The 15,580-nt window shown below is 40.8% G+C and overlaps 1 protein-coding gene across 1 annotated transcript; it reads right to left on the reverse strand.

Annotated features, from left to right (window-relative positions):
- Positions 1-822: 822 nt before the first annotated feature.
- LOC311054815 (uncharacterized protein) lies at positions 823-13,879 on the reverse strand (the record flags this gene model as incomplete). The annotated part of the gene is given in 6 exon segments (XM_084070817.1): positions 823-2,236; positions 6,273-7,463; positions 7,741-8,564; positions 8,660-10,658; positions 12,756-13,159; positions 13,163-13,879. Coding segments are annotated over 6 exon segments (6,549 nt in total).
- Positions 13,880-15,580: the final 1,701 nt, after the last annotated feature.

The raw sequence follows: 15,580 nt of genomic DNA on the forward strand, positions 1-15,580 counted from the left end.
AGATAATATTATTTCATTACAACTCAGAAAAAAATATATCAGTTATATAGCTGAATTATTTTATGTTAGGAGAAGTATGTCAAAAGATAATTCATGAAATGCATTCATTAAAAAACATTTGAGATTAATTCTATATTTTATAAGGAAAATGTGTACATTTTATAGTTAAGTACCTCAACTCCTCAACATAATTAATAATGAGATAATTACATTTATACATGATTAAACCAACAATATTAATAACCATTAAGACCATTCATATAATCATGGTATTATTGTTATACTGATATCAATATATAGGAAATGTATAATAGACAATGGACACTAAATACAATGTATAACATGTTGTGAGCTTGTAAGTTGTACATCAACTGTTTATTTAGAAAATTATGGATTTATTTTTAAGTTTAGAAAAATGCTGGAAAATTTGTTTTTTAAAATGTTTGCCTATAATGACAAGCCGAAAAATAAATGTGTGTTACTAATATACTAACATAAATACATAGACAATCGGTTATAGACAATAGACACTATTATGATCTATAACTCCATAAGTATTGATTATTGATTATAATAGACAACATGTTCCATAACATGGCATCATCCTCTTCATATAGACATGTTGATGACATCACATGTTCATGACATCACAGACACTCTCTTGACTGTTATCACCCTACAGCAATATTAGAAAGTTGTACAATTATTACTCTAACAAAACAAAAATCTCATGCATCCTTGGTATGAAATCTTTTCAGTCTGCGGCCAAACATCTATCAATCTGAGGGTCCTTGGCATGAAAGAAGTCTGATACCTACTGTGTTATATAGATGACAGAGTAACACATATCTTCCCTGGTAACATCTTCACAGGGACAGTTTCATCACCAAGCCAAATGTATGGAAAGAGTGTTTCAGTGAAAGTGTGTGTCAAGGTGTATAGGTGTGTGTTGTGTGTGTGTAAATCAGGATTAGAGAAGGACAGTTTTCCCCTGTTCCAGTCCAGCTGGATTCTGATCCTCCGGGGTTTCTGGTTCACTGAGAGAACATTCTCTGGCCCTGTTGAGTTGCATGCTCTGTATTCACCTCCCCTTAACCTTATTCTCCAGTGTGGACCCCGTCCGTGTCCCTTCCTCCGGTAAGACTCTGCTATCACACCTGCTGACCAGTTTGCATTGTCTCCAACCTCAACATCCCAGCTGTGAGTCCCAGAGTTAAAGCCCTCGGAACCCAGGATATAATAAGGCCAGTAGTCAAACCTCTCTGGGTTGTCAGGAAGCTGCTGTCTTTCTCCACCTCTCACACAGGTCAAATCATCGGAGAGGGTGAGATGTGGATAGGCAGTGTTGGGGTCCAGAATTACAGGAGTGTAGGAGACAATGTCCTTCATCTTGTCCCATACTCTGAAGGTCAGGTTTTTCAGGTGTTTGGCCTCGTCTATCAGAGCTCCTGAGACCGGCTGTCGGTCCTGCAGTGTGAACTGGACAATTTCCACTGTGGTCTTGTAGTTCTGCAGGAATGAGACATGTTCAGCTCTCAGCTCCTTCTCTATGGCTCTGATTGTGTTTGAAATGGTTGATATCTCTCTATTCAGACCCTCAATCCTCTCCTTCATCATCTGACTTTTCTGTTGCTCTTCCTCCCTCAGTGCAGTGATCCTGGCCTCCTCTTCCTCTTCTAGAAACTGATGAAGCTTCTTAAACTGTTCCTTCATCTGTGTCTCTGTGTGCCGGGCTCGCAACTTAATGTGTTCTGCTGTTTGATCACAGTTTGTTTTGACTTTATTAAAGACCTCCAGTTTCTCATATAAAGCCTCCACTGATTTCTGGACTTCCTCCTTGTGATCTAGAGCAGCTTCATCGATGGGTCTGATTCTGTGGTTGGTGTGTTTTTTAGAATCTCGACACACAAGACAAACTGGCTGTTGACATTGCAGACAGAAGAGTTTGAATTTCTCAGCATGCAGACTGCAGAAAACCTCATTTGCTCTCTGACGTTTCTCCTGTATGAAGGTCTCACACAGGTTCTTCAGAGCCAGGTTAAGAGGAGGTTCAACTGAATGTCTCTTCTTACAAACCGGACATTCTTTCATTTGCTTCTTTCTCCACCATTCCTGCAGACAGGCTTGGCAGAAGCTGTGGCTACACGGCAGGATAACAGGATCTTTAAAGATGTCATGACACACAGGACAGGAAAAAACCTCTTCTGTGAAAGACGACTGGGAAGCCATTTTGTCTCTGAGTGAAGCCAGGAAATCAACCAGTCAGTGGTAATACTCCCTCCTCTAGAACGTTCCCTGTAAGTTTACTTTCACTGTGAATCCTGCTTCTTGTTAAAGTCCATTTAATTGACTCAGTCAGCAGCAAGTTTTAGTGGTCTGTAGTGGTGAAAGAAGTATACAGATTGTCTTACTTAAGTAAAAGTAGCAATGCGCCACAATGTAGACATACTCTGTGACAATGATAGGGATCAAAGTGTATACATTTCTATTTGTATGTAACTTACACTGTATTAATACATCTTGTGTTAATCATGGAATATGTTTGCCTCTATGAGAGGCCACTAACAAAAGTGATTAGTTCCTCATACGTTGTGCTTTGACCTATGTACTCATTATATACGTTAAGTGACACGTCTTACGGGACATGTCTGTTATTCATTATACACTGAGCAAACAAGAAACTGTTTGCCCAGCTCTTCTGTTCCTCTTTATGATATGTTATGAAACCATTTCTGTACAATAAAAGGCTTGCACGGGGAAGCGAGAGTTAGATGTCGTTTGGAGATTAGCTGGAGGCTATCTCAGGCTTCTCCGTGCAGCACGTAAAATTCAGCGCTCTGGTGTCTGTCTGTCTTTATTTCATTGGGTTGTTGGTCTGAATGAACGAGCAAGGTATTATCATCAAAGTAAATACCCTACAGACAAGTAAAAGTCCTGTATTCAAAATGACTTTTACTTGAGTAAAAGTACAAAGTTTTGGCGTCAAAATATAACTACAGAACCCAAAGGAAAAGTAGTCATGCAGAACATTTGCAAGATGTGTCAAAGTCTCCAGAAAATAGCTAATCTACAAGCTCTTAGTTCAGCTATGTTCAAATAACAAAAGTAGAAAATAGGACTTCATTTGTTCATGTATGTTTTGTAATAATAATCCAAATATGCAACGCAACTTGTAAATAAAGTTTTCAAATAATTATAATGTAATATAAAAGTGCAATATTTACCTCTGAGATGTAGTCGAGTAGAGGTAGCCTATAAAGTAATGGAAAATGGACTCCAGTAAAGCTCCTCAAAACGTACAGTACTCTTCAGTGTGTCTCCTGTCTCTACTACACACACAGAGTGTAGCAGTGGAAAGTGTGTGTGATCTGAAGGTGAATGTTATCGTATCAGATAGGTGTAGCAACGGGCGTAGCTTTGACACACACCTGGTGCAAAGTTCACACAGGCACGCACATGGATCTCGTGCACTCTCACTCACTCACTCACTCACTCTTGGTTGAAAGATGTTACAATAAAAAAAACGTTTTGGGTGTATAATTTGCCTTTGGAAATGAGTTTTCACAAAGCACTGATATAGCAAATTGACATATTTTTTAATAACTTTTTTTTTTAGAGTTGTTTACACAATATTGCAATAATATCTTGGACCACTTTTTACCGTCTTCATCAAATCTCTTTGCCAAAAATGGCAGATCTACAACATCGCAACATCGCGTCAACACGAGCTTGTAGATCAGCTTTTTTTGTGGCTATTATGCAGAATATGGATGCTATACCATACAAGATTGGAACAAAATACACTGTAATCACTAAAAGAAGTTACACAATACAGCTATAAAGGGATATTTCACTTTCAAACATGTTAGGGATAATTTTAACGTCTACTAAGTCTTTTGTGACTGAGCACCCCAGACAGTTTTAATGTTGCTTGATTCAGTATTTAGATATTTGATATTAATTTTATCGGACACGCCCCCTTCCTAAATAAACCCATTGTAACTTCAAACTCCATTTTAACCATGCTAGATTCATTGAACACATCTGTCCTTGGTTCTGGTAACTGATATTGCCCTTCTAACACACACACACCAAGTTAGCTGTTGTAATATTTTCTTCTGGTTTAATCATTTTATTATCAGTGAGTCAGGTGAAAACATACTTGAATTCTCCTCCAGGGTTCATAGTTTACCTCATAACTCATGGAGTCATAAAAACCTCTGTAATATTTATCATACTCTGTCAACATCATATCGTCACAGTCGGGCATAAACCTCGTTTCCATTACTTTGTCATACAAGAGTGATGCGCAGACACTCGAAATAGCCGATCTACAAGCGAAAATAGTCGATCTACAAGCTCACAACGTGTCACGATGAGAGCTTGTATATAATGGTTAAGTGTGTCACAGAGCGTGTAACTAAATAATAAGTAATGTTTACAAGGTCAAAAATATGGACCAGATATGAGTTAAAATGTGATGCTGCTCTACTCAAATCACAAGGGATTGTGTGATAGATGTTTATTTGTTAAAAATTAAATTTCTTTTCAGACAATATTATTTCATTACAACTCAGAGCAACATATATCAGTTATATTGCTGAATTATTTCATGTCAGAAGTATGTCAAAAGATAATTCATGAAATGCATTCATTAAAAAACATTTGAGATTAATTTATATTTTATGAGGAAACTGTGTACAGCACATTTTATAGTTAAGTACCTCAACTCCTCAACATAATTAATACGAGATAATTACATTTATACATGATTAAACCAACAATATTAATAACCATTAAGACCATTCATACAATCCTGGTATTATTGTAATACTGATATTAATACATAGGAAATGTATAATAGACAATGGACACTAAATACAATGCATAACACGTTGTGAGCTTGTAAGTTGTACATAAACTGTTTATTTAGAAAATTCTGGATTTCTTTTTAAGTTTTTAAGCTTTAAGCTTTTTAAGCAGAAAAATGCTTGAAAATGTGTTTTTTGTTATGTTTGCCTTTAATGACAAGCCCAAAATAAATGTGTGTTACTAATATACTGACATTAATACTGTACATAGACAGTTGATAATGGACAATAGACACTAAATATGATATAACTTCATAAGTATTGATTATTGACTTTAGACAACATAGCATCATCCTCTTCATATAGACATGTTGATGACAACACAGAAACTCTCTTGACTGTTATCACCCTACAGTACTAGAAAGTTGTACAATTATTAATCTAACAAAACAAAACAAACATATCTCATGGTATCCTTGGTATGAAATCTTTTCAGTCTGCGGCCAAATATCTATCAATTTGGGGGTCCATGGCACGTGATTTGGGAGCGTATGGGAGTGCTTGGCAAACCACGTCCCCGGAGTGCCGCTGGAATCCAAACCGCGCCCCCCGACCGACTCCATTGGCTGGATGTTTCCACAATGTATATCTAGCTGATGATGATGATGATGATGGTTAAAATATGCTACGCTAGTCCGATTAATAATACAGAATACGTTTATTAATACGCTAGTCCGTTTATATAGGTTAATAACGGCTTCTCTGCTGGCTATACAGAAAGAGTTTATAAATAGATGGAGACGACCGCCTTGTGCATCCGTTTGCCCACTGTTAACATACGCTTTTTTTATATGAATGGAGAAGTGTTCAACAGTAGAACGAGCGAGTTGAGAAGTTGTTCAGTAAACATTGGACCAGAAAAATAAGTAAATGAAATAACAACACATGACGCTGGTCTAATGTTTACTTATCTACAAGCTCACATCACACAAACGCCTCATCAATCACTATGATGGCATTCAGGCAGTATAGAATTAATTTAAGAGGAGGTGCATGTGAATGGATGGTGTCTAATCACTTTGATGACTCATCTATGCCATTCAGGTGGTATAGAATTATGTTGAGGAAACAGCTTATCATTTGTTCTACTGTTCCACTTCTCCATTCATATAAAAAAAAGCATATTTTAACAGCGGGCAAACGGCTGCGCAAGACGGCCGTCTCCATCTATTTATAAACTCTTTAGGTATAGCCAGCAGAGAAGCAATTATTAACCTATATAAACGGACTAACGTAACGTACTTTAATCATCATCATCATCATCGTCATCTAGATATACAATGTGGAAACAGCCAGCCAATGTAGACGGTCAGGGGTGCAGTTTGGATTTCATCACGCGTCCTTGGCAAGCTGCTGTGTTAGATAGACAACAGAGTTACACTAATCTTCCCGGGTAATAACTTCACAGGGACAGTTTCATCACCGAGCCAAATGTATGGAAAGAGTGTTTCAGTGAAAGTGTGTGTGAAGGTGTGTAGGTGTGTGTTAGTATCAGAAATAGAGAAGGACAGTTTTCCTTGGTTCCAGTGCAGCTGGACTCTGATCCTCCGGGGTTTTCGCTTCACTGAGAGAACAGTGTCTAACCCCGTTGAGCAGCGTGCTCTGTAATCACCTGACCATAACCCTATTGTCCAGTGTTGACCCCCTCTGTCTCCCTTCCTCTGGAAAGACTCTGCTAACACACCTACTGACCAGTTTGCATTTTCTCCAACCTCAACATCCCAGCTGTGAGTCCCTGAGTTAAAGCCCACGGAACCCAGGACGAAGCCATAGCGGTCAAACCTCTCTGGGTTGTCAGGAAGCTGCTGTCTCTCTCCATGTCCCACGCTGGTCAGATCATCAGACAGGGTGTACACCGGATGGGCAGTGTTGGGGTCCAGAATGACAGGAGTGTAGGGGACAATGTCCTTCATCTTGGACCAGACTCTGAAGGTCAGGTTTTTCAGGTGTTTGGCCTCGTCTATCAATGCTCCTGAGACCGGCTGTGGGTCCTGCAGTTTGAGCCGGGCTCTTTCCACTGTGGTCTTGTAGTTCTTCAGGAATGAGACGTGCTCAGCTCTCAGCTCCTCCTCTATGGCTCTGATTGTGTTTGAAAGGGTTAACATCTCTCTGTTCAGACCCTCAATCTTCTCCTTCATCATCTGACTTTTCTGCTGCTCTTCCTTCCTCAGTGCAGTGATCCTGGCCTCCTCTTCCTCTCGTAGAAACTGATGAAGCTTCTTAAAGTGTTCATGCATCTGTGTCTCTGTGTGCCAGGCTCGCACCTTAATGTGTTCTACTGTTTGATCACAGTTTGTTTTGACTTTATTAAAGACCTCCAGTTTCTCATATAAAGGCTCCAGTGATTTCTGGACTTCCTCCTTGTAATCCAGTGCAGCTTCATCGATGGGTCTGATTCTGTGGTTGGTGTGTTTTTTAGAATCTCGACACACAACACACGCTGGCTGTTGACATTCCAGACAGAAGAGTTTGAGTTTCTCGGCATGCAGACTGCAGAGAACCACAGGCGCTCTCTTATGTCTCTCCTGTATGAAGGTCTCACACAGGTTCTTCAGAGCCAGGTTACGAGGAGGTGCCATTGCACAATCGACACTAATTATCTATAATTTATAATGATTGATCATTGACTATATTTGATCCATGACATCATCCTCTTAGTATACACATGTTGATGACATCACAGAAGTCTTGGACCACAGAACCAACACACCGGTTCTCAACATGGGGTCCTGGGACCTACCGGGGATCCAAATGGACTCTCACCGGTCTGTAAATATTTGGTTCCATTTGTACACAGTTACAGTGTAGAATGGGGTCCCAGAGGTCTAAAGGTTGAGAAGTAAAACCACTGATAAAGATTCTATAAAACTGACTGGTATTCATCATCATCATCATCATCCTCATTGTCCTCCATGTTGCTCCTCCACTGGAATCAGGACAACGAGACGCCTGACATCTGTGGAGAATCGTGGCAGGAATCTTGGTGGTCTTCTTCTCAGCTTTGGTCCTCTTGCTCATGATTTCCTCGTTAGCCTGCTTCTTCGTCATAACCGGGTAGCTTGGAAATGTCCTGTCCTGAACAATGCCTTCCTTGTCAGGATTCACACTGATCACTCTGGCCAACTTGAACTGACTTCTCAAGGCATTTTGATCAGCTAGCCAAACAATGTCCCCAACAGCAACATTCCTCTCTCTTGTGTGCCACTTGCTTCTGACAATATCAGCATGGATGGCTCTGGACGCCATGCAGCTGAATATAATTCCCCAGACTTTGAGCTTCACTCTTTTCTTCACCTCGTCTTTGACTTCGCAGGGCCCAAACAGGTCCACGGCGGTGAACTCAAATGGAGCTGCTGGTTCTGCCCGCTCTGGTGGGAGGTCACTCATCATCTGTTGACATTGCTTCGATTTTGCTTTTTGACATGTCACACAGCCATCGATTACTTTCTTGGTTATTCTTCGACTATTAATCACCCAGGCTTTGGCCTGGATGTCAGGCGTGACATCTTGCGCTCTGGGCTCTTCATTTGAAGGTTTTGCCTCCCACTTTGCCTGCTTTGTGGCCTGGCTCTTCAGGTCCAACCATTTGTAAGCAGCTCGCTGGACCCAGGCTATGACTCCAACCAGTCTGGACAAACTGCTGAACTTCTTCACATCCAGAAGACTTTTGTCTTTCGGGCAAGTCTTCCTTCTCTGTGACTGATGAGCAACTCAATTTTCTCAGGTCTCTTCAGCTCCTCAAGTGCGACTTCTGGGAAGAATCTTTTAAGCTGCTCAGGTCTGACTACCCGGTGAACTTTTGCAATCTCATTCAGGCCATAGCACACAAGTTCATGAGCCCTCTCCGTTCCCTTGGAGGTTTTGACTCGAATCCTGAGAAGATATCTCCTTGTGGCTACTTTACTCGTCATGCCACCGACTCCATGCACAACTAGTGTGACCTCTTCACTCCTCAGCTTCAACCTGTCGGCTGCTTGATGGGTTATGTAGTTGGTGTCTGACGCCAGGTCCACCAGGGTTCCAATCTTCTGGCCTGCATTAGCAGTCACTTCCATCAACATCATTAAAACAGGAAGCTCTCGCAGTCCACTTTCCTTTAGAAGACCCATCTGGTCCTTTGTAGAAGTTCCCTTGGAGGTCTTGTTGGTGAACGTCTTCCTGCACCTCTCTGCTACCTCCGGGGAGAGTTCGCTCAAGAACCTTTCCTGTTCCTCAGTTAGGTACTTGTTCCTGCTGTCTTTCCATGGCTTCTCATTGTCGCCTCTCTTAGCTTCTCCTCTTGGGTTTGGGCAGAGAAAGAAGTGGTGATCTGAGGAGCCATCCCTTCTGCAGTCTTTGTTTTTGCAAAGGTAATAATCTTTACAGCCGTCATCATTCCTCTTGTGGCACCCCAAGCATTTCCTGCATGCACCAATCTTCTTAAGAGCCGTTTCCTTTTCTGACAGCTTCAGTCCTTTGAATTTCTTGCAGAAGAAAATCCTGTCTTTGTGCTTCTCTTCTCCACAGATAATACACCCATCTTCAGTGTCATCTTTCTTTGTGGTTTTGGTGGAGGCATATTTCCTGTTCCCTTTCCATTCTGCTTTATCATATTTTTCGGACTTGTCCACTATCCTCAGGTGATCCAGTCTCTCAAAGATATCCTCCTGCTTCTTGAGGAATGTGAGCAACATGTCAAAATGGTTATCTTGAGTGACATTATTGTTGGCATCAACCATGAAGACAAGCCAGTCCCTCTTCACAAATTCAGGAAGCTTGCTCTCAATGGACTTTACCACAAGTGGGTTCTTTAGGGCACCTGTATTTCCAAGATCAGTTAGGTCTGAGAGGGCTTTCTCTACTGTCTGGATTAGGTCTACCACTTTCCTTGGCTGGTTTCCTTTCACAGGTGGGATTTTCTCCAGCTCTTCAATGATTTCCACAGCGATGGTAGACTTATTTCCATACCTGTTTTCCAGCACTCTGAATATGTCTTCAGCTGTGTTGTAGGTCGACAGTCTGAGGTCTTTGGCCATCTTCTCATCCATGCTGTCAAGGAGCTGGACCTTTTTGACCTCTTGTGAACCTGTCGGCTCTCCCTGTCTTTGCAGGCTCTCCCAGTCTTTCTTCCAGCGGTGGAAATCTCTTTTACAGCCACTAAAGGTAGGCAGTTTAGTTGGCTTCATTTTCACAAGTGGCATAAAATGTCTGGTTGGTTCTGTCTTCACAGTGGGGGCTGCTGCACCCTGCCTTTCAACCGTCCGTGCTTTGGCAAACTCAGCCTTTCTAGCTTCGAGATCATTGCTGGCCTTTTTCAGGTCCTTGATATTCTTCCTGAAGTCACTGCCTCCCACTGTGGGGATCCATGGCTCCCAGTCTGACAAAGTTTTGGATGCCTGTTTGATTAGTCTCTCTATTAAAAGTAGATAGACTTCAAAGTTTTCACAGTTAATGCTTTCCACTGGTATTGTGAATGCATATGCACATGCCTTGTCAGCTTCTCTGAATGCAGCGTCCATCTCATCTTGTCCGTACTTGGTCCAGATGTTGGTTTGGACAAGCCTTTTTACTTCATCCAACCTTTTCTCACAGTCGCTGGTGACCTTCTCAAGGTATTCTTCCTGATCTTCATCAAGCTCTGCCACTTCATCCTCCTTTGCCTTGGCTTCAACCTCTGCTAGTAGCCCAGACCTGAAATCATCATTAGCTTCAATGACCCTCCGTGCATCAGCAGATAGATTTGCATATTCTTCTCTGAGCTCTAACTCATTTAAACTGTCTGCTTTCCTGCTGAGGTAGTTGGCCTGCCTGGTGAAGCAGCTTTTTGCGACAGTCCTCTCCTTCTTTAACTGATCCATTGTTTTGACAAGAGCATCCTCCGCCATCTTTGATCAGTGAGAGGTTTTCCTTCCTTTTCAGGTTGTTTGTTTCTTTATCCTGGAAGTTGAGTATTGACTTTCCCAGGTTTCTTCGTTGTTTCCGCAACACTTTTCATCAGCTCCCTTTGCTAGACTTTCTGAAGCCTTTTATCTTCTTGTCCTGTTGCTGGGCTGCTGGTTTACAACTGTCAAGTTCGTCACAGTTCAGCTCCAAACCCAATACAAGGACACAACTCAGTCTTAAACTCAATCAACTTCTTTATTTTTCCAACTCTTATATTTCACTTTTGTTGGTTTCTTTTTGTTGATTGGTCAATCATAGTCAGTCAGACAGACAGACAGACAGACAGACAGACAGGTTGTAAACCTTAAAGACAGAAAGAAAACAAGGTTTAACAACATTGCCGTTTTACAACAAAATTAGGGTATTTTTTTAAACAACTCATATCTCCAACTTAGGGTCTCAAAACAATAAATGCTTTAAAACAATAAATGCTTTAAAACAATTACAGCCCTTAGGCAAACAAAAGTGTCTTTAACCAATCAATGCCTTAAAACAAGTTATTTAAAGTAAATTATTTTAAACATTTTAAATGAATTAAACATTTAAAATGAATAAACCATTTTAAGTCCTCTAAATGGAATAAAGACACATTTTAGGAAATAGCAGACCCACAAACTTGTAGATCGGCTATTTTTCACTTACCATTTTAAGCATGGCAAATTCATGAATTCCAAATTTTAGTAGTCTTACTCAAATAAACCTTAACATGGTCATTTCATGAATGTTCTACATTTTAGTAGTTTTAAATCATAAACAGAATTAACCTTTTTAACTTTGTATTATTTTGCATTTCACACTTTTCTTTCCAAACACAAAAGGAGGACAATGCTACTTAATGTGTGTGCAATGCTGCAATGAGTTCCTTAATTTAAACTTAGCCAGTTAACCATGAACACATTATAAGCCACATTTCAAACACATAAGCAGTATTGCAAAACAAAGTCAATTAAACCAGTTCACCAACCATTGGCATCTTTGGGCTGAACTTCTTGTAGAACTTGGAGTTCCTTCTCTCCTCTTTGAAGTGTGTTTGTATACTGACTGAGCACCTCCATTCCTTTTCAGGTGTTTCTGATCAGGTAATGAGCGGCCATTTTGCTGTTGCATTCTGGGAAATGTAGTGTGGAGCAGGGCAGTAGTAGAGCAGGGGTGTAGTTCAGTTCTGACTACATGGGCCAGTAGGAAGAGGATTTGCCCTAGGCCCTAGGCCACTAAGTCAAAGCTCCCTTTCTGAGTCTTGACTTTACACTCATCATCATCATGTCTAACTATGTTAGACCAGTGTTTCTCAAAGTGGGGTCTGGGGACCCCCAGGGTTCCTTGAGGGGGTTCCAGGGGGTCCCCAGCAATATTATGAACGGAAGAATTACATATTCAGATCATACATTTTAAAGCACTCATGCCCGATTCAAAATAATAATAATAGCCGATCCACAAGCTCACAATGTGTCACGATGCGATGCGTTTAGAGCTTGTAGATCGGCTTTTTGTCGTTTAATTTTCTTTAAGACATTTTTGTTTTTGTTTGCCAAGAATGACATGACCAAAATAGTTTGAACATTTTTTAACTCTCTCGATCACCTCACCTACAGTATTTGAAAGTTGTACAATTATTAATCTAACAAAACAAAACAAAAACATAATGGGGTCCTTGGCATGAACTCTTTTCAGGTGGGGGTTCGGCGGCCAAATCTGTATCAATTTGGGGGTCCTTGACAAGAACAAAGTTTGAGAGCTACTGTGCTAGATAGATTACAGAGTTACACTGATCTTCCCTGGTAACATCGTCACAGGGACAGTTTCATCACCAAGCCAAATGTATGGAAAGAGTGTTTCAGTGAAAGTGTGTGTGAAGGTGTGTAGGTGTGTGTTAGTATCAGGATCATAGAAGGACAGTTTTCCTTGCTTCCAGTGCAGCTGGACTCTGATTCTCCTGGGTTTCTGCTTCACTCAGAGACTCACCCTGTTGAGTAGTTTGCTGTGTATTCACCTGCCAATAACGATATGCTCCACTGTTGACCCCGGCTGTATCCCTTCCTCTGGTAAGACTCTGCTAACACACCTACTGACCAGTATGTACTGTCAGAACCCAGGACCCGGTACAACCGGTCAAACCTCTCTGGGTTGTCAGGAAGCTGCTGTTTCCCTCCACATCTCGCACTGGTCAGATCATCAGACAGGATGAGTTCTGGATAGGAAGTGTTGGGGTCCAGAATGACAGGAGTGTAGGAGACAATGTCCTTCATCTTGTCCCAGACTCTGAAGGTCAGGTTGCCTAGGTGTTTGGCCTCGTCTATCAGAGCTCCTGAGACCGGCTGTGGGTCCTGCAGTTTGAGCTGGACTCTTTCCACTGTGGTCTTGTAGTTTTACAAGAATGAGACGTGTTCAGCTCTCAGCTCCTCCTCTATGGTTTTGATTATGTTTGAAATGGTTGATATCTGTCTGTTCAGACCCTCAATCTTCTCCTTCATCATCTGACTCTTCTGCTGCTCTTCCTTCCTCAGTTCAGTGATCCTGGCCTCCTCTTCCTCTCGTAGAAACTGATGAAGCTTCTTAAACTGTTCATGCATCTGTGTCTCTGTGTGCCAGGCTCGCACCTTAATGTGTTCTGCTGTTTGATCACAGTTTGTTCTAACTTTATTAAAGACCTCCAGTTTCTCATATAAAGGCTCCAGTGATTTCTGGACTTCCTCCTTGTAATCCAGTGCAGCCTCATCGATGGGTCTGATTCTGTGTTTGATGTGTTTTTTAGAATCTCGACACACAACACACACTGGCTGTTGACATTCCAGACAGAAGAGTTTGAATCTCTCAGCATGCAGACTGCAGAGAGCCTCAGTCTCCCTCTGATGTCTCTCCTGTATGAAGGTCTGACACAGGTTCTTCAGAGCCAGGTTATGAGGAGGTTCCATTGAATGTCTCTTCTTACAAACCGGACATTCCTTTATTTGCTTGTCTCTCCACCACTCCTGCAGACAGGCTTTGCAGAAGCTGTGGCTACACGACAGGAGAACAGGATCTTTAAAGATGTCATGACACACAGGACAGGAAAAATCCTCTTCTGTGAAAGACGACTGGGAAGCCATTTTGTCTCTGAGTGAAGCTACAAACACTCTGATTAAGATAGGAAATCAACCAGTCAGTGGTAACACACCCTCTTCTAGAATGTTCCCTGAGGTTTACTTTCACTGTAAATCCTGCTTTTTGTTCAAGTCCATTCAGTTGACTCAGTCAGCACCAGGTTGTAGTGGTCTGTAGTGTTGGAAGAAGTACAAATATGTGCTACTTAAGTAAAAGTAGCAATGTCACAATGCAGAAAAATAAGTAAAAGTCCTGTATTCAAAATTACTTTTATTTGAGTAAAAGTACAAAGGACAAAGTATTGGCATTAACATATAATTACAGTACCAAAAGTAAAAGTATAGTCATACAGCTATTTTCATATAACCCAAGTAGAAAATACGGATTCATTTGTTCATGTATGTTTTGTAATAATAATCCAAATCTGCAACGCAACTTGTAACTAAAGTTTTCAAATAATTATTGTGAAATATAAAAGTACAATGTTTACCTCTGAGATGTATTGGAGTAGAAGTATTGTATTGAGAATTGGACAGACTCCAGTTCATATACAGTCATTTTCAGTGTGTCCTCTCTCTCTCTACCACACACACAGTGTGTCTTCACAGTTGCGTGAGGTACAGTACATCTTATCATATCAGATAAGTGTAGCAGCGGGCGGAGCTTTGACACACACCTGTTACAAAGTTCACACACACACACACACACACACACACACACGCACACGCACACGCACACACACACACACACACACACACACACACACACACACACACACACACGCACACACGCACGCACGCACGCAGGCACGCACGCAGGCACGCACGCACGTGCAACCTGTATCTAATACACAATACTATATGCTCCACATACAGTATTGAACATTGAATGACTATGATATGTCAATTACAGGATCATCTTTTATTCAGTAAATTTGCACAGGCCCAATATAGGGACACCAGGTTGAAAGTGGTTTCAATAAAAACATTTTAGGGTGTAGAATAAAAAAAAAAGAAAAATAACAGATCTACAAGTTCACAACACAACGTGTTGTGTGCTTGTAGATGTGCTATTTTTGGCTATTATTCCTTGCAGAATATGGATGCTCTATTGTACAAGATTGGACAAAAATACACTATAATCACTAAAACAAGTTACACAATACAGCTTCAAAGGGATATTTCACTTTCAAACATGTCATTTTAACGTCTACTCTGGCTTTTGTGTTTCACCCCCGACAGTTTTTAAGTTGCTTGATTCAGTATTTAGATATTTGATATTCATTTTATTAGACATGGCCCCGGTATCAGTGTGGTATACAAGCTCACAACGTGTCACGATGAGACGCGTTGTGAGCTTGTAGATAATGGTTAAGAGTGTCACAGAGCTCGTGACTAAATAATAACTACATGGATCCATTGAAAAACAGGTTATTTTTGCCATTTCCTGAAAAGTAATGTTATTGGACATACAAGGTTTCCAACCAACAGTAACAATATACTTATTGGCCAGATATGTGTTAAAATGTGATGCTACTGAACTGAAATCACAAGGGATGTGTGATAGATGTTTATTTGATTGAAATGTATTTCTTCACAGCGTACAATATTCTTTTCAGATCATATTATTTCATTACAACTCAGAGCAAAATATATCAGTTATATAGCTGAATTCTTGTATGCATTATAAAACAAACATTTGAGATG

This window comes from Gymnoscopelus microlampas, assembly GCF_963454915.1.
Source record: "Gymnoscopelus microlampas genome assembly, chromosome: 11".
In the NCBI taxonomy this organism is placed as follows: domain Eukaryota; kingdom Metazoa; phylum Chordata; class Actinopteri; order Myctophiformes; family Myctophidae; genus Gymnoscopelus; species Gymnoscopelus microlampas.